The 20,155-nt window shown below is 39.6% G+C and overlaps 1 protein-coding gene across 10 annotated transcripts in view; it reads left to right on the top strand.

Moving 5' to 3' along the window:
* PCNT (pericentrin) overlaps nucleotides 1–20,155 on the top strand; it is a 115,345-nt gene that overhangs the window by 40,023 nt on the left and 55,167 nt on the right. For 7 of the 10 annotated variants that reach the window (XM_021398732.1, XM_021398734.1, XM_021398735.1 and 4 more), the window contains 10 exons: nucleotides 1,379–1,955; nucleotides 2,729–2,962; nucleotides 4,963–5,127; nucleotides 7,825–7,971; nucleotides 9,468–9,619; nucleotides 10,557–10,771; nucleotides 11,233–11,444; nucleotides 15,915–16,074; nucleotides 17,170–17,313; nucleotides 18,212–18,289. In XM_021398732.1, the coding sequence (XP_021254407.1) occupies nucleotides 1,379–1,955; nucleotides 2,729–2,962; nucleotides 4,963–5,127; nucleotides 7,825–7,971; nucleotides 9,468–9,619; nucleotides 10,557–10,771; nucleotides 11,233–11,444; nucleotides 15,915–16,074; nucleotides 17,170–17,313; nucleotides 18,212–18,289 (2,084 nt within the window). The remainder of the gene's footprint in view (nucleotides 1–1,378; nucleotides 1,956–2,728; nucleotides 2,963–4,962; nucleotides 5,128–7,824; nucleotides 7,972–9,467; nucleotides 9,620–10,556; nucleotides 10,772–11,232; nucleotides 11,445–15,914; nucleotides 16,075–17,169; nucleotides 17,314–18,211; nucleotides 18,290–20,155) is intronic. The other 3 variants (XM_021398733.1, XM_021398736.1, XM_021398739.1) reach the window with 3 other exon arrangements.

Genomic DNA, 20,155 nt, shown 5'->3' on the forward strand with positions numbered 1-20,155 from the left:
TCTTGAGTATTTGAGCACTTTCACTTGCTGGGAATGATTAGTCATCGAGTCAGTCATCATTGCTACTTTTTTCTTATTTTGAAATTAGTGAGAGACAGTGATATGGGTGTGTGATGGCACCATTTTACTTACGTATGTAGTGCTTACTCTACCAAGGAATAGTAAGGGTGTCCATTATTACATCTAGTCTAGCAAGTAAGTGAAGTGTAGCCAAGTTCTCCCTCTAACAATTAAGAATACAACACAGCTGAAAATTGTACTGCAGTCTTCGAGGAAAGAAAGTGTACACGACATACAGATAGAAAAATATTGAAATACTGAAATTGAAATAATTTGACATATTTTTAAGATTGTTCAAACTATTCAAATGAATTTGAGCAAATCTTTCCTGGCAAATGAAACTCTTGTTATCCACTGAATTATGAGGATGATGGGCCATATATGGTGTTCTTTATCGAAATAAGTTCTGTTTAGAATTGAAGGTTTAAATGCTCAGGTCTGCTCCTCTACTGTCCTACTCCACATGCCTTGTTTTATTATATTAAAGGAAGTCTTCAAATAAAGATATCAAATACATTTGTATTTGTATACGTTACTTAAAATTTATCCCTTCTGTCCTCCTCAGACACATGCTTATAGAACACAATTGGAGAATAATTATAGTAAGAAAATGCTGAAACCAGGAACTTAGCCTTTAAATAACCAATCACTTTTTAATTACTGGTGTCTATATAAAAAAATGCTATAGTTAATGATTACTGCAAACTGCAGCATTTCAGATATTAAGTCTTTTGCACTGAACTTTTAAGTAGACTTCAGAAAGCTACCATCAGTTTGGAGAAGCTCTTCAGTATCCCTCATGTGCTTCCATGGTGGATTTAAGTCTTGGTCTAAACCAGATGCATTTAGAGATATTTCTTATGACTGATTGCTTGCAGACAACGCATTTGAAATGTCGACATTGTACATACTACGTTCTAGATGCTCTTACACGAAAGTATTTGCTCAGACTGGTTTTGATACTTGTTTTTGTGGGCTCTTTGTCAGTTTTAATTTTCTGTGCTGCACCATCAGTGGGTTTTAAATGAGACAGAGAGATCAAGGTTTGCATGTTACTCTGTATTAGCAGAAATGTAATAGGAGTTCCAGTTTAGCTGGTAATAACAAGATGCGACTAAATGACATTGCCTAGAAGACGATGTTGCTCTAAAATCATCTTTGTGGTTTGCTTTGAATTAGTTTTGTATTAGAAACATAAAGTGAAGTTATGGAGGATAAGCTAAGCCTTGTTCCTGTTCTTTGCTACTTAATTATTTATTATTTCAACAAAAAGTGCCTTTTTGACAATATTCTCTTAACTTTATGGGAAATCATTTAGGTTTATGGAGGAACGCAAAGCTATGACTCAGAAGTTCACAACTGAGCAGGAGATTCTTCTCCAAGAGCTGAAGAAGAAACATGTTGATGAGCTAGAACTCCAAAGTCAGCAGCTACAGGAGAATCATAAGCAGAAAATTTTATCTCTGACAACTGAATTTCAGAGAAAGCACCAAACTGAAATTAAGATACTTCAATCAACACTAGAAAGTAAACAGCAAGTTCAGCTTGAAGCTTTTGTTGCTGAACTTCAGACAAAGCATCAAGCACAAATTGATGAGCTGGAGGCTAAACACTTATCAAACCTGGATTCCTTGGAGTCATCCTACCTATCTGAAATTCAGAATATAAGAGATGAACATAGGAAGGTTCTTGAGAAGCTACAGCTGCATCACACAGAGCAGCTCCATGAAAAGGATAAAATGAATCAAGCATGCCTGGCTCAGGAGATAGAGATACTGAAATTAAAGCATGCTGAGGAACTTCAGCTAGCACAAAATAATTTGAAAATTGAGCTAGCTACTGTGCATATGGAAAAACTTAAAATTATGGCTGTAGAAGCAGAAGAAGCTCATAGGGTGAGTCAAAAAGAAAACCTACTGTAGAAAGTGAAATTTCATGTTGTATTTTTAAGCCTGCGTAAGTGTGAGAAGCTTTTAAAATTTCTGGGATCATTGTTTGTGTATATTTTCTACAGCATCCTTTGTACCAACACTAAATCTTGTGTGGCTGTATTGTGAGTTGAAATAGGAAACTGAAGATGAAAATGAAGCTCTTTAAGAGTTTGAGTGGGTGAAAAAATGTACCAAAAATGTTGCAAGTCAAAGAGTTAGGGAGGCTTAGCTCATTGTTGAAACTGTGTACCTTCCCGATGGCTGTAATGTGTTTTTTTGTGGCGTGCATGGTTTTTCTGTTGTTGTTTTGTTTATTTTTCCTCACCATGCCTACTCTGCAAACATAATGACTTGATGGGGTTTCTGTGTCCACAGAGACTCAGAGGAAGGTCTTGTGGTGAATAAGGTATTTTTTTTCTGTCCTGTCTTCTAACTCATCTTACGTCTGCACTTGAATTGTTCTTCAGTGTAAAGAGTTTCACAAAGAAAAAGTTTAATATTGTGTCAATGGGGAGTTCTAACACAGACAAAGTAAAAAGCAAGGAATTTACAGAACTACTACTAGATGGAAATGGTATTTCGTTTCAATGATACAGAGTGTGTGTACTTTTTATGAGGCAACATTGTTCATGCTCACTTCAACTTTGATACAGAGGACATATGCTTTACCAGTGGGTTACAAAAATATTTATACTTTATTTACCCTTTTTTTTTGTTTTAAATTAATGCTTAAACAGGATGATTTGAAAGCAGCTTTGCAAAATCAGAGAAGTTTGCTGGAAGAAGAAAAGCATCTCGCCTTGGATATTTTACGTGAGGAAGTAGTGCATATGGAGGAAAAACATAGAAAAGCACTGCAAGAACTTCAGGATCTTCATGAGGCAGAAATTAAGAAGCATAAGGAAGAATATTCTAGAGAGCTGGAAGAGGAATTGGAGAAACTAAAAGCACAGCATGAACATGAGCAAGAGGTCAGAATGTTGGTAATACCTCAACCCAAAATAAGCCATAGTTTCACATGGAGTAAATTCAGTTTTATTAATTTTAGAAATAACGCTATATATCTTGATGCTTTTCTGGATTTCTCACAATAGTGCCAATTGATAAGAAGAGACAAAGTTAACATTTTCCAGCCTTGCTTTGTCTAAGAGGACTTAGGAATTCATATATCCTCATTAGCCTTATTTTTTTTTTTATTTAAATCCTTGTTTATAGTTTCCCCTCTCTACCTTTTGGGGAACACTTGCTTTATTTTGAGTTCTTGTTCTTTTTTAATTCAAGATTGTAAAGCTCTCATTTTGATCAAAAATTAATAGGTAATAATTCAGGTTACTAACTATTTGTGGAAAGTAACTGCTCACTTTAAGCTTTTATTGGTGAACAACTTTACTATCATACATTTCTTGGTGAAATTATAGTCGGTAATATTTTTTCAAATGTGTTTGCACAATAAGATTTGAAGATCTTCCTTGTTGCCCTTAAGGCTTCAATATTTCTTCTTCATCCTGGAAATGTTTACATACAAGCTTAATGAAGGCTATAGGCATATAAGCTCATAATGAAAGCTAAAATTCAATGATAAAATTATTTTAAGTATTGAATGGGAGAAGACTTTTATTTTGAGTGTTGATGTGAGGAGTTGCAAATGATCAAGATGTTTACTTTCCTGTAGTATATATTACATTTGTATATTAGAAGAAGTCACAAACAAGAAGTCACTAACTTTATCCAATTGCAACCAAACAATACAAGGTATGTTGTAATATTCAGTTACTAATTTGAAAATGATATAGTATGCTAAATAACTCCCTAATCCCTGCAGCACTTTTTTATTAGTTTGTACACTTCACAAAAAAGTGTTGCTTTGAGGAGACCCCTTTTCATTGTGTTCTTAGGGACTGTCAGGCCCTACCAGCTGGTATCAGTTCCCAGTTGGCCACAATGAATTACAAACTCTCTTTACTTTTGGAAGAAAAGCCTGCCTGGGAAATTAGTTTTGTTATTACGTGGGAAGTTCTTTTCATTATTAATATTTTAGGCTCTCAATCCTAGAAACAGGATTTCTCTCTACACATAGAGTAGCTCTTCTTAGAGAGTGTAGTAGGAGAGGTGTGTGAGGGGTCTTTCTCTGATATTTTTGGTGGATTTCCTTGTTTGAAATACAGTCGCTCATGGGATAATAACATTAAAGACAGCCACCTAATGATTAATCCTACTTACAACATGAGAAATCTTGTCTTAATCAGAGATGCTCTTTTTGTGTTTCTTTCCCCGCCCCCCTTTTTTTTTCCTCTTTTTTTTTTCATAGAATCATGGAATAGCTTGGGTTGGAGGGACCTTAAAACCCATACAGTCCCAACCCCTGCTGTGGACAGGGACACTTCCCACCAGATCAGGATGCCCAGGGCCCCATTTAGCTTTCCTTGAGCTCTGCCAGGGATGGAGTACCCACAGCTGCTCTGGGTAGCCTGTGCCAGAACTTCAGCATCCTCTGAGTAAAGATTTCTTCCTAACATCTAATCTAGATCTGTCTGCTTTTATTTTAAGCCATCACCCCTTGTTCTATCACTACACTCCCTGATGGAGTCCCTCTCCAGCTTTCTTGTAGTTTCCATTCAGGTACTGGAAGGCCAAAATAAGGTCTCTTTGATTCTTTTTTTTCTTTTTTTTTTTTTGTTTCCCTTTAGTCTTACATCTGTTGGAAAACAAACAAGTAGGGAGTAATGTTAATCTTACTTGATGGTCTTGTGAATATAGGAGCTGTTTGGTACCTAATGCTTTCTCATTGCTTCTTACTTATTTTTATAAAATTACTTTTCCATAGTCAGGGTGACTATGGATAGCAGTTCTGTATGACTCTGAGACAACTTACGGTGAAAATTCTCTTAGGCTTTGGCAGGCCTTGATTGTTTTTTTTTCCTTAATTGTAACACTGTGGTTAAAATATTTTATATTACTTCCTTGTCTGCAGATGTATGCTTCTGCATCAGCCTCTGAAGTTGAAACTGTGAGGACAGCTCTTCTGTCTCAGTTTGAGGCAGTAAAAATGAAGCAGCAGCTTCAGTTCCAGGAAGAGATTGAGCTGTTGAAGTGTCAGTCAGAAGTACTCCTTGAACAGCAAATTGCACAGCTGAAGGTTGGTTAGAGTTTAATTAAAATGAACTTAGAAGTATGTACTAGTAGCTTAATTTTCTGAAAATGAAGAATTGTGCCAATCAGTTTCTTTTTTCCACCTTTTTTCCACCTAAACAGAAAACTGATGTAAGATCTGATGGTAAGCTGGTGCTTTTAGTTATTCAGAGTTCTTTTGTATAATCTGACATGCCCTTAGTGGATTCACTGCCTCTGAGAAGTATAGGCAGTCTGCTTCAGAGACTTTGACAAGCAACTATTCTGCTTGAGGAAATCCTCACACTCCTTTGAGCCTGTTCATTTATCTCTTGCTAATAGCTAGGCACTCTGCTGTTTGAGTCTGGAATCTTAGATGTGCATGGCTCTTCTGCCTTGCTCTGCCTTGTAGATTCTAGGTGGAGCTTGTATCGTTATATCAAAATGCCAGTTTTGCTCTTGGTCTTGCCTGTGATGACAGTCCTCATGGTGTCATCAAGCAGTATACAGTCATTAGCTGAGGAGGTGATGATGGAAGACTTATTCTCCACAGCATAAGGATCTTCCACAAAGGATTCAGGGCAGTATTGATGACTACTTATATTTTGCTTCATGCTCTGAAGTCTTATGTTATCCCTTGAGGAAAAATATGTTTTCTTCACTTAACCAAACAACAAAGAAAGCATCTTTCAGCCTGGAATGTATTGGTGTTCATAGATCAATTTGCATATGACTGAGTGCACCCTCAGCAAGTTTGCTGATGACACCAGGCTGAGTGGTGCAGTTGATACAGCAGAAGAGAGGGATATCATCCAGGGGGATCTTGATGAACTTCCAAGGTGGGCTTGTGAACCTAATGACGTTCAGCAAAGCAACGTGCAAGGCTTTGCACTTGGGTTGAGGTAATCACAGATTTGTATAAAAACTGGGAGAAGAACTCCTTGAGAGAAGTCCTGCTGAGAAGGACTTAGGGGTTCTGGCTGATGAAAAACTGAATATGAGCAATCAGTGTGTGCTTGCAGCCTGGAAGGCCAATGGTACCCTGCGTTCCATCAGAAGAGGGGTGGGTAGCAGGGCAGGGGAGGTGATTGTCCCCCTCTATTCTGCCCTTGTGAGGCGCCATCTGGGGGCCTCTGCATCCAAATGTGGGGCCCCCAGCACAGGAACGATGCGGAGCTTTTGGAGAGGGTCCAGAGGAGGGCCACAGAGATGACCCAAGGGCTGGGGTGCCTCTCCTCTGAAGATAGGCTGAAGGAACTGGGCTTGTTCAGCCTGGAGAAGAGAAGGCTGTGGGCAGACCTCATTGCGGCCTTCTAGTATTTCAAGGGAGTTTAGAAACATGAGGGAAGTCAACTTTATACATTGGTAGATAGTGATAGGACAAAGGGGAATGACTTTCAACTAAAGGAGGGGAGATTCAGATTACAAGTTTTTTACTGAGAGTGGTGAGGTGCTGGACAATGTCACAGTTTTATCTCTAGATCTTTGTCCATGACAGGGGGACAGCAGGCCCACAAGCCCACTGGCCCAAAAAGGGGAGAAAGAATGAAAGGGAAAAGGAAAAACAAAAAACAGCGGCAACCGTCTGAGGAGGAAAACAAACTTAGTTTACTAATTATAATAGCAAAAATACAAGTTAATTGAGATTGAAGCTAATAAATTGAATAAATGAGTTTCTAAAACCTGAAGTTCTTATTCTGATCTGCCGGGGAGCAAAGAGATAGTCTTGTGACTTCCAGTCAGTTTTATTTTTCCCTCTCCTTGGAAGAAAAATAGCAAAGTCTTCTGAGAATCGTGGTTCGTCTCTTCCAGGTCTGGAGCTGCAGCATTAACATTTTAACTCCCAGTGCATTGCATGTTGTTGTGATATGGAATACTGATAATAAACCACAAAACCATGGCAAACATGTTGCCCAGAGAGGTTGTGGATGCCCCATCTCTGGAGGCATTTAAGGCCAGGTTGGATGGGGCCTGGGCAATCTGATTTAGCACTTGATCTTGCAGCTGGCATCGCTGTCTGTGGCAGGGGATTTGGAACTTGACAATCCTTGAGGTCCCTTCCAATCCAAGCCATTCTATGATTCTGTGTTTTTTTTACACTGTAAGGACTACTTCTCGTTCCCTGTTCTGAGTGTTGCAGAGTTCCTTTTAGCCTCTGCATGATGGAATTCTAGGGCCTTGTTTCACCTCCCTTATTTGCTGGTGCAGTAGTGGGACATGTCTAGAGCAAACATGTTCCTCTGAGGTAAATGAGGCCTAATTTAATAGCTTCTAGATGATTTAGCCATTTTCAGTTTGTTGTTGTAAATCAGTCTTCCTGTGTGGAAGTCTGTGCTATGCATGTTGTTTACCTGCAGTTGCCTCTGCCCATCTGTTTTCTGTTCCTCATTATGGTCTCAGCAGCTTGAAATGACAAAGGATCTTAGCAAGCACATTAAGGAAGTTCATTTAACTATTTAACTATTTTTAAATCATAATTTTGGCATAATTTTGTTGATTAGGGGTGTAAAGTGTGTAAGCTACTGCTGTTTAAACTGAGAAATAAGACTGAGCATACCTTAAAAAAAAAAAAAAAAGGTGAGTATGTGTGTGAAAGGAGGTGTTGTTTTTCTCTCTTTTCTCTCACTGTGTAATTCAAATTTTATGTAACTTATGGGGAGATTTTTTTTTTGTTTTCCTCTCTTCCCTCTCTTTGTGTAATTCAAATTATATGTCACTTATGCAGGATGAATTTGAAGCTGAAAAAACAGCATTAATACATGACCACGAGCAGGTGTTAATTCAGGAGAGGGAAAAGGCACAGGCTGCTTGCCAAAAGGAGAAGGAGGCACTATCAGCACAGCTACAGGAAAAAGCAGAAAGAATTATCCAGGTGTGTAGAAAATATTTTAAACTCAAATTTCAGCTGTTCTTTTTGCAACTGTATTTTAATACAATGCTTTCATCTTTCTCAAGGTATGTATACAAGGAGTGCATGTCTAATTCTGATAATTGTTAGTTTTCAAGGTGTAGTATATAATGGACTCTCAGTATGATGGTCTCTTAGCTAGAATGCCACAGCTGTTACATGGAAATTGAAACTGGACAGTAGCTTGAAAAATGTCCTTTTATAAGAGAAGGTTGAATGTTTACTATTTTGTTTTCTATGTACTGATACTATCTGTAATTATTGCATTGTTTTCTGTAGAAAATAGCGCTTTAGCTTTTGATAGACCAAGAGACCTATAATTTTGGGGTATGTAAGACAGGTAAATGGGAAATATGTCTCCAGAAGTGGCAAAGACAATATTCATTTGCTAAACAAAACGAAATTGTATGCCTCCTGTAAAGCAAATCTCTTGGCTGTAATTTAGATTACCCAGAAATCTCAAGATATGTAGGAAAAGCATGGAAAATTGTGTTTGTCTTAATTAAGAAACTTGTAAAGGTTTTTTTGAATAATCAAAATCATAAGCTTTGAGTTTTCAAAGTAGAAGATAATAATATTTTTTGTCTTCACTTGCATTTCAGAAGGCTCTGATCAAAATGTGTATTTGTTATATTGGAATATACCAATATAAAGCCTAACAGGCTTCTATGGCTAGTAGGAAAACTGGGAAGTGGTAGGATTAACATTATGATTTCCACCTGAAAGACATACGTTCTTGTTTTCCTGCTGTTCATGCAGGATTTCATGAGAGGTAAGAAAGTTGTTAGGGGAGCAGAATGGCTATTGTTCCTTACAGTCTCTTCCTAAATATGTATCTTGACTAATTTGTTGCCTTGCTTTTGAGGCAAAGTTTATAAAATAATAGTATTGGTTTTGGCAGCATAATTTGGGAGTTAAGGATGGATGTATACATCCATGTAGATACTTGTTTATTCTTTTAATGGAATAAAGGCGCTGTATGAATAGAAGTGTAAGGAGAGAAGACATTTTCTGGAAAAGACTTTTTCATACACAGTTTGTAAAGGAAAGAAGAAAAGTGCCTGAAACTGATCATATTCTGTCAGGTTACAATTCAAGTTTGTGTGCTTCCGCCAAAATTTGTGCCTCGGTCATTGGTTTGCATTTTTAAGGCATGAAAAACAAAAATAAACTGAAGTATGACAAACTTTTTATAAGCTTTTGCATTGCTTCTGTGCGCTGAGTCTGAATGCAAATGAGACAGCTTCTTGAAATAAAATGTACATCAGAAAAGGAGAATGAAAAGAAAACATCCAATTTTAGTCCTTCTGCTGTCCTTTATTTCTAGTACTTTTGGAAGCAAGTTTGCATCACAGAGGTGATGATTATGTGAATACACAGAAACTAACAGGGTAAGAATGAAGTTCATAGTCTATGCAAAGTGATCTTTGTCTATTGCATTGTTATTGCATTTTCCACAGCTGGAAAAGAGAGTAGAATCTGTAAATCATGAAATACAGGAGACCAACTGTGAACTGGAGACACTCATAGAGCGACGGGACAGAGAGAACCAAGAAGGAGGGAATTTGGTAGCCATGCTGAGATCTGATATTGAGCAGTCCAGAGATGAAAGGTTTGCCCATCTTGGGTTATACAGTGCTTAGTGGTCATTTTTTATTTTCTCATTTTTTATAAATAATTAAATTAAGCCAGCTCAAAATAACAGAGTAAGATGATAGTATTGGCTTTGTTTGCAAACGTGATTGAGTTCTCTTATTCCTAATCTATCTGATCTGGAGAGCATGGGTTTTTTTGCTTCTCTCATCCCACAGTCCCTTGTAGTCTGATGGAGAATTTAGCGTTTTGGCATCACCACTGTCTATAATCCTGGCAAAAGCTTGGGAGGCTTTCTGTATCCTAGGAACTTTTCAGTGCAATCTAGATCAGTTTGATTTGTCATTTGAACATGTGGATCAGAGAGAGACTGTCATGTTGTTTCCACACTTTTAAACAAACAAACTAAAAACTGACTTACTGTTTAGTTGTGCTGTGCCAGGGCATAGTGGAGCTTCCATCTCATTGTTTGGCTTCCTGTAAGATATCAAAGTATGACAGACTACTTGTTCTTGGATGTTCTATGCCTGACTTGGATATTTCTGCTATTTGTTCAAACTTTCATGAGCAACTGTAGCAGAAATTGTTCAGAATTACATGCCTTAGAAGTAGAACTAGTATTTCCTTCAAATTAAAATGTCTCCATATGTGTAATTTTATAGTCTACTCGTCCAGGACACCCCTATTTATTTTGATGTCACAGATACTATAGTAATAAACATACTCTCTCTGCTGATGCTTCCATAAATATGGAGAAAACAGAATTTATTTTGCTGAGCCTGCATCTGTGTATTGGGTTTTTTTGTTTTTGTTTTCTTCATGTTTTTTTTTTTGTGAATTATTTGAATCTTCTTTACTGATAATTGTTAAACAGTGGTAAGGTATCTCTTTTAGACTGTCGGGTTTTCAGGACATTTGAAGTCTCTAAGTACACACAATTCTTTGCAATGTTCTAGGAAGAAAATGCAGGACTCCTATCAGCGTCTTTTGAAATGGCTTATGGAGCTGGTGAAGGCCACAATTGCTGTTGAGGATCTTATCTGTAGCAAGATTGGCCTTTGCCTTGATAACAGTATGACTTCTGCAGATTCTATGGAAAGTCACAGTATTATGGAAGAAATAGGATTCACACAATACTTCAAAGCTAAAGAGAAGTGTCACCTAGAGAAAAGTGAGTGCAAGTTTATATAACTGGATATAGTCAATTCATATTCTTGAATAATGGCTTTTCATTTCATATTACGTGGAGGAAGCTCTGAATAGGGATATTTCTTGTTGCAGTGTTTTTTATCTGTTTCCAAGTTTTTCCACGCTTAAGATAGTGTATTAGTGTGTCTTAATTTTTAGTAGTGAAAATACTAACCTGTGGCTTGATAAGGCTGAATGGAAAACAGAGCAGGAAAGTTTTACTTGATGGATACAAAACTTCAGTTCCTGATATACAAGCATGTTTCCAAGCATTGCAAAAGAGTTTATTGATTTGTAAACATCAAATAACTCAGCACTGATAAGTTTTTCACCTTGTAATGTATCTTCACAGTTAAGCAGTGTTGCTGTCTGATGTCAGTTGTTATCTGAGTAACCAGTTCTGTGTCATTTTTCTGTGCTTTTAAGTAGCTTGCTTGTTTTCAGTAGATGAACTGCTTGATGAAACTCTCACAGAACACAGTCAGCTGTCCCCAGCAACTGAAGAGCAGTATGAGTTGAGCCAATACTTATATGAAAGTGTTTTTGCAAAGCCAGAAATGGCATATGAAAATGAAGAAATGATACTGAGAATTGGTCATCGTTTGCGCACTGCGGTGGAAAGACTTCTGGAGCTGGTTACACAATCAACCAAGCAAGTAAGATAATGTCTTTATCTGTATAGAGGCATAATTACTCTAAAAATGTGAACTCCATCTTAAGGCTTGTATATGTAGCACCTTGTAGGATTGGCTGCCATGTGGAAAAATATCTTGCCGTATCTTCAGACAAATTATAAGTAATGTGAGGCATGCGCATCTCCTGCTTCTTGCAATGGATAATTTTGCCTTTATTTGAATAACTCTTGTAACTGAGACTTAACAACTTTTTTCTTTTTACAACAGATCCTCTGTGAAGGAGGTAAGTTACCTTCAGAAAATTTAAGCTGGAATTTTAGCTGTGTTTGCTAACTTCTGGAGAAGTGTGATAAAACTCCTCAAAAACAAAAAATTGACGTCAATGCTTCTTCAACATTGATAAATAAACTAAAGAAAATTCAGTCCCATGTTAAAATGTGTTAGGAATAGGTAGAGCACAGACTCATAGAATCATTAAGGTTGGAAAAGACCTGTAAGATCTAGTCCAACTGTCCACCTGCCACCAAATTTTCCCACTGAACCATATTCCTTAGTACCACATCTACACATTTCTTGAACACCTCCAGAGACGGTGATTCAAGCGCCTCTCTGGGCAGCCCACTCTAGTGGGCTCTTTCAGAGCTGTTGTTCTTCCTGATATCCAACCTGAACCTCCCCTGGCGCAACTTGGGGACCTCGCCACAACCTCCTTTCGAGTAGTTGTGAAGGGCAATAAGGTCTCTCCTGAGACTCCTCTTCTCCAGACTGAAGAATCCCAGTTTCCTAAGGTACTCCTCATAAGATTTGTGTTCCAGTCTCCTAACCTTTCTCTGACTATGCTCTAGGGCCTCACTGTCTTTCTTGTACTGAGGGGCCCAAAACTGAACACAGTACTCAAGATGCCACCTCCCCAGAACAGGTGGATGATCGCCTCCCTACTCCTTCTGGAAATGCTATTTCTGATACAAACCAAAATGCCACTGGCCTTCTTGGCCACCTGGGCACGCTGCTGGCTCATGTTCAGCTCAGTGTTGACCAACACCCCCAGATCCTTTTCCTCTGCACAGTCTTCCAGCCACTCTGCACCAGGCCAGTAGTATTGCCTGGAGTTGTTCTGACGGAGGTATAGGACTCAGCACTTGGTCTTGCTGAACTTCACCCCATTGGCTTCAGCCCAGCGATCCAGCTTGTCCAGATCCTTCTGTATCCTACCCTTGGGCATACTGACACTTCCTGTCAACTTGTTGTCATCTGCAAACTTATTGTGGGTTGTCTCAATCCCTTCATCCAGATCATTAATAAAGATATTAAATAGGACAGGCTCCAATACCAACCCCTGGGGAAAATGCCACTTGTGACTGAACACTAGCTGGGTTTAACTCCATTCACCACCACGCTCTGGGCCTGGCACTCCAGTCAGTTCTCTACCCAGCAAAGAGTCTGCCTGTACAAGCCATGGGCTACCAGCTTCCCCAGGAGAATACTGTGAGAGATGGAGTCAAAGGCTTTGTTGAAATCTAGGTAGACTTCATCAACAGCCTTTCCCTCATCCACCAGGTAGGTCACTTGGTCATGGAAGGAGATGGACTTGATCAAGCAGGTCCTGCCTTTCATGAACACATGCTGGCCAGGCACAATTCCCTAGTTGTCTGGCACATGTTGTGTGATTGCACTCTGGATTATCTGTTCCATAACCTTTCCTGGCACTGAGGCCAAGCTGACAGGCCTGTAGTTCCCCATATTCTCTTTATGACCCTTCTTGTAGATGGGAGTCACATTGACAAGCCTCCAGTCTTTTAGGACTACTCTGGTTGACCAGGAATGCTGACAGGTGGTGGAAAGTGGCTTGACAATCACTGCTGCCAGCTCCCTCAGCACCCTTGGGTGGATCCCATCTGGCCCCATGGACTTGTGGCAGTCCAGGTGGAGTAGGAGGTCTCTGTTTCCACCTGAATTGTGGGGGATTTATTCTGTTCCCCATCCCACATTTCCAGGTCAGGGGGTAGAGTACCCCAAGGATAACTGGTCTGACTTTTTTTAAAGACAGATGTAAAGAAGGGATTGAGAACCTCAGTCTTTTCCTTATCCTCAGTGGTCACATTCCCTGGCGCATACAGTGAAGGCTGGATATTCTCCTTAGCCCTCCTCTTACTGTTAATATATTTGTAAAATCATTTGTTGTTCTCTTTTACTACAGTGGCCAGGTTGAGTTCAGGCTGGACCTTTACTTAATAATTTTCTTCCTGCAGATCCTAGCAACTTCTTTGTACTCTTCCTGAGTTGCCCATCCCTTCTTCCACAGGAGGTAGACTTTTTTTTCTCCCAGAGTCTCTGCAGATATTCCCTGTTCATCCACATCAGTCTTCTTCCCTACAGGCTCATCTTTCAGTACAGGAGAACAGCCTGTTTCTGTGCATTTAAGACTTCCTTCTTGAGGAGTGTCTAGTCTTCCTGGACCCCTCTACCCTTTAGTACAGACTCCCAAGGGATTTTTCCTACCAGTGTCCTGAATAGCTCAAAGTCTACCCTCTGAAAGTCCAACATAGCAGGTTTGCTGACCTCCCTCCTAACCAAGAATTCAGAACTCTACTATTTCATGGTAACTCTGCCTAAGACAGCTCCTATCTAAGACTTCCACATGTCCCACCACTCCTCTGTTCATGAGCTGCAGGTCTAGTGGGGCACCTCCCCTAGTAGGCGCTCTTACCAGCTGCATCAGGAAGTTGTTTTCCACACACTCTGGAAACTTCCTAGACTGCTTCCTCTGCACTGTATTATATTTCCAGCATATGTCAGGGAAGTTGAAGTCTCCCATGAGAGCAAGGGCTGGCGATTGCACAACTTCTGCCAGGTGTTCATAGAACACCTCGTCTGTCTTTTCATCTTGGTTGGACAGTCTGTAACAGACCCCCCCCCCCCATCAGGATGTCACCCTTGTTGGCCTTCCCCCTGATCCTTTCCCACAGAGACTCAACGTTATCATTGCCAGCCCCGAGCTTAACAAACATCAAAACACGGTTTAGCAGAGAGAGCCATGCCACCACCTCTCCTTTCTTGCCTATCTGTTCTGCAGAGCTTATTACCATCAATTGCAGCATTCTAGTCGTGGGAGCAATCCCACCATATTTCAGTAATAGCAACTGAGTCCTAGTTTTCTGGGCATATGATGACTTCCACTTTCAGCTCCATGTTTGTTGCCCATGCTGCATGCATTGGGGTACATGCACTTCAGCTGAACCAGTTGCCTCACCCCCAACCCCAGGGCTCATCTCAGGCTCATCTCTAGTGAGCCTCATTTTATCCCGTTCCCTCATCATACCTAGATGGGAGCAAGTAAATATCTTTGTAACTACCATGCTACTGAGTTGTGATAAGAGAAGCTGGACTCCATATTACAAGTGTAAATCTGAGGCAGGTGCCAGAGTACTCTATACGTTTATAGAACTTATTTAACTGATTACTGTACTAATTAAGGAAGCCACTAGTTTAAGAAAAAGTGTGAAGGGAAGGAATATCTCTGAAACTGTCTTCTCATCAGATATTCTGTGCAACATAGAGATGAGCATACATGAAAAATGTGTAGACTAAGATGAAATGGGGCTGCTTTATTTATTTTCTTTGAACTTGAGGCATTGCAGATAGGAATGCATGATGCATGGTTTCAGAGAATTGGTTTCACACCTCGGAAAACAGATGATACATTTACTTTACTGTCTGTTAGAGGGCAAGACGTGAGGAGCAGCTGAGGTCCTTTGGTTTGTTCAGACCTGGGGAGACTAATGGGAAGACTCATGGTGACCTACACTTCCTTCATGGCAGCCTGCAGCCCCCTCATGAAAGCCCGCAACTCCCTCACGGGAGTGGAGGGGCAATGCTGATCTCTGCTCTCTGGTGACAATGACAGGACCTAAGGGAATGGCTTGGAGATGCATCAGGGGCGGGTCACATGGGGGTTAGGAAAAGATTATGCACGAGAGAGTGGCTGGCATGGAACAGTCTCCCCAGGGCAGTGGGCACAGCCCCAAGTTGCTGGAGCTCAAGGAGCATTTGGACAATGCTCTCAGACCTAGGGTTTGGGTTTTGGGTGGTGCTGGGTAGAGCCAGGATTTGGACTCAGTGATTCTTGCGGGTTTCTTTCAACTTGGGATATTCTGTGATTTCTGAATTTAAGTGCAAGGACACCTTGAATTGCAAGTGATTCAGGAGGTTAGGCAACTTGGGCAACAGGAAGGTATCTCTCTTTATGCACATTAAAGAAGCTTTACCATTTTGAAAAGTTTTGTGGCGAAACTACGGATAAGTGAGTACAGGAGTCACTAAAATGTCTTGGGCAAAGAAAACCTAATACTACTAAGAAACTTCAAAACCTGGACCTTAATTTTTGATAGCACTTATGCACTAAGAGAAGGATTTGGGTTTAAATACCTTCAGTTATTTTTACAATGCATGTGCAACCACAGTCTAATCCTAGGGAAAACTGTTCATTTTTAGCTGGAAAAAACACATGAAATCCATGCACAATTTGAAAAATTCACGCGCCAAAATCAGGAGACTGCTCAGGTGGTTACTCAACATCAAGAACTAATGGAATGCCTCACTGAGGAAAGTGAGGCCAAGAATCAGCTAGCACTAGAGCTTCATAAAGCAGAAGGTAAGAAAAAAATGAAAAATATTCAACTTATATCTCATTCCTCCAAGTATCTATGATATCTCTTTGTGCTTTTCGTTGTTCTTGATTTGCCTGTCTGTAATACATTTTTTTTGCATTTCAAATTATTAAGTTACTTGAAGCATTGGTCATTTCTTGCAAATCCAGTACTTAGTCCCTAATCCTCTGAATCAGAGTTACATTTCCCTGGGACAGGTGTGATAGTCCTATACTTACACTATTGACTGTGTGTGAAAAACACCATAATTTTAAGAACAGAAGTTCACATGTCTAAACGTGGAAGCCTGGGTTACTGAAAAGAAAATACTCCCAGTATAAATCAGCCCACATGTCTGACCCCGGATGTGTTCATCATGAACGCATATTTGACAATAGTACAGGGATAAAGAGATTCTAGAAGCACGAATACTGAGGTTGCTGATCTCAATGCTATCACAGACTGCATATGATCATTCTTTTTCATTTTTGTGAAGATTAAGATTGGAGGTATGCTGATTTGGCCTGTATTCTTTGCATTTTTGCAAGGAAATCTTTGGCTTCCATGTTCTGGGATTTAAGTTCTTCAAGCTGAGCTTCTATCCCTAATCGTGGTGTCTGTTTTCCATTCCTGTTTAGACTTATTCCTTTAGGCTTACTTGGTCTCTCCAGAATCCTGTTTCCTTCCTTTCTATAAATAATTTGTGGATTTCTTGGGCTCTGAATATAGCACTTGCTCTTGCTTTCTGGAGAAATTCTGTTTCTTTTATCCTCTGAGCCCAGCACAGGATATGTCAGGCTGTCCTATGTTCTGAAGTTATTCCAAGCCTTCAAGGCTTAACAAGTCCCATATATGTTCCACTTTTTTTGAGGCGATTTCTGACATGGCAACCTCATAAAATGTATTAGAATACATAACTTTTTTCCTCAGAATGCTTCAAAAAAGTCTAACTACAGTGTGAGATTAAGTTATCTTGAAATTCCTACTTTTTCTATCATTTTATTGTTTACATTAAACTGTTTACTTAGGTGTTCAAGTTATATTTTTCCAATAGATGAGTTTCTCTGCTGTTTTATATGCATTCTAACTTGGCATTTTAGGCATTATTGAAGGCTATGTTGCCGAAAAAGCTGCACTGGAGGAGGCCTTGAATCTGAAAGAAGAATCTGAGCGTCGCCTTGTCGTGGAGCTGGAGAATATGCGTGAACGCTTCCAGGAACTAACACAGGAGCAGGCAATTCTTGGTGAGGAGGGGGTATGACAGTAGTAGTGAAAAAAAGCAAATTGCAGTGCGTCCTGACTGGAGACTGTGTTTATAAACATAGCATGTTTTGGTTTGGTGGCTTAGTGACCAACTTAGTCTAGTAGGGAATTTGGCAGGGTCTTCCTGTAAAAACAGAACATAAAATAATGCAGCTTTTTATTTTTTTCCTTCTAAGAAGACAGTACTGTTAATGAAGAGTACTACTATAGTTTTTTAGTTTGTAGCGGAAGTGCTAAGTCATGGCCTGAACCATTGATTGAACACCTGGTGTGAAGGCAGGGCCAACCCAGCTGAGCTCAGGTGCATGCAGTGCACCTGAGTGACTGGAACAGGTGGAACCAGGATCCACCCCTTCCCAGACTTCATTTAAGGGTTGGCAGTGGAGGGAAGGCTATCCTTCTCGAGATCCTTGTTTACCTGAGTCCTTCCAAAAGTAAGCAGCTTTTTTCCTTCATTTCTGTGTCCATATCTGCTGCGTTTGGGCTTGTCCTCATTTGCTGTAGCTGAAGACTTTGCCACTCCCCTATTATTGCTGTACTCTCCATCACATTATAGCGTTACATAGTTAGAAATGGAAAGCATCTGAGGGAGGGGAAAAGAGAAGCTGTCTGGACTTGGTCTTAAGCAGTTGGCTCTAGGTGGCCCTGCTCAAGCTGGAGTGTTGGACCAGATGTCCTTCACACATCCTTCCCAACCACAACCAATCTGTGAAAATAACTGCAATGAATTTACACTATCAAGTCAGAAGAGAGATGAATTGCAGATTTAAGGCTTTTGGCTCCTTTCGGGGTGAAATTAGCTTGATGATGGTAGAAGTAACATACTGATGATATTCACGGTATGAAAGTAAGTACATAAGTTTTTGCTCTGTTCCTTAGCCTTATCCTGTCAAAACATGAAACACACTGTCAGTAATGGGGAATGGAAAGATTTGAGTGATCAAGCTCGAAGTTCAGGTGGGTTTTTAAAAGAAAAAGCATACTTTGGAAAAGCTGAGTGAGAAGCTTGCCTCACCATATTCTCTCCAACAAAGCTATCTTGCACGTTTCTGTAAAAGTGTGACTCGCCAAAGAGAGCCACCAGAATACTTAATCAATGTAGTCTACATAAGTCTACATCAAATAAGTAGTCTACATAACTTAACCTCTTCTCGTGTCCTTGCTCCATCACTGCCTCAGCCCCAGAGTATGTGACAGGACTTAAGCTGGCTACAGAGAGCTTGCACAGGGAACTGGAGTTGAATAAAGGTGAACTCTTCAACATACTGGATGGACTCTAATAACACTCAGTGAGTGATAGTTGGTGGTATGCTACTTTACAAATTAGGAATACACACTTTTGCAGTGACACAGGTGATTTAAAAAAAACATGAGAAATCTCAGTGCAATGTACATATTTTTTGATTCACAGAATATAGTTAAGATATGTGAATTGCACTATGCAGGAACTCAAGGCTAGATTATGCTGCTTCTTAGTCATTTAAATGGCGTTATTTAGTTTTGACTGCTTGAGTTTGTACCCTTAATATCATTCTAATACTTCTATAGATGAATTTCTGTGAATCATCTTTCAGTAGAGATTTTACCATTTGAGATCACTGCCTTTCCATTACTGCTAATGCCACTATGAGCCTTCAGTTATGTTGCATAGCTCTGTACTGTCTGAGCCAGCTATATAACAGATAGTTCTGCATAACTCCTGCTTTGGTCAGGAATAAAGGCAGCAGGAAATGATTTCTAGTGAATTTTTCTGCTGTTAGTAGTAGAAGAATGTAAACTTCTCCACTTTTGGCCATGGACCCAAATTCAATAGTAGTCTGTTACAGAATTCTGTGTTTCAGCCTTACAGTATCACTTCTTTGCAATTCTTGTCTGCCTCTCATATCTCCCCTACTTCATCTTCCCTTGTTCATCTTTCTGCTCTTCACCTTTTTTCTGACTGGATTCCACCATTGTACTGAACTTGCGGGCTACCATCCTTCTCTGTTCTGCCTTTTCACTCTGCCCTTGATATTTCAAATATAGTGCAGTCAAAATACTCATGTTGTGCATGTGTCAATATTAAAACATGTCTGTCTGAGCTCTCATTCGACAATGCCAGTAATAGCTTACTATTACATAAGGAGGAGATTGATTAGTGATATCACACAGGTTGTCCTGGTTTAAAAAAATCTGCCACTCTTTGCCATAGTAAGCAGAGGAAGAAGTTGGGGAAGACCTATCATTCTTGGTGGAAAGATAAAAGAGCATTAGCAGATTCAGGGACTGCAACTGATACTAAAGGCATGTTATGCTTGATTTATAAAGGTGATTATGGCATGAAAGTTTATGTCCCAAAGGAAACAAAAAGTTATTCTCTGATACTTTTGAACACAAGTACTTCTGGCTGTCATGGAACTGTATGACAGATTGCAAGGACTGTAAATCTGTGCCAGCTCTTTGGATCCAACTGGATTGAATCCTGCCTTGAGTATGCTGGCAGAAACTAAAAGGGAGGTTAAGGCATTAAATATTCCATCTCAATCTGGGAGAAACTGAAAAGTGTAACAATTTTTTAATAAAATGTATGACTAACCAAGAATGTTGCAACAAACTTGCATGATTAAAATATAAAAGGATTTTTGTAGTAGCTGCAATCCAATTACAGACATGGATTATCATACATGATAAGGAGGTCTGTGCCCTAATTAAGAAGTACGTTTTTGCTGAGTAAAAGGTAGGCACTATCTGTATTATGCATGAGTTTCTCATGGTGACTAGAGAAATGTAATTTAATAGATAGGTAGATCAGGAAAAAAAGAAAGGGAGGGCAGAATGATACTA

This window comes from Numida meleagris, chromosome 5 (assembly GCF_002078875.1).
Source record: "Numida meleagris isolate 19003 breed g44 Domestic line chromosome 5, NumMel1.0, whole genome shotgun sequence".
Taxonomy (NCBI): domain Eukaryota; kingdom Metazoa; phylum Chordata; class Aves; order Galliformes; family Numididae; genus Numida; species Numida meleagris.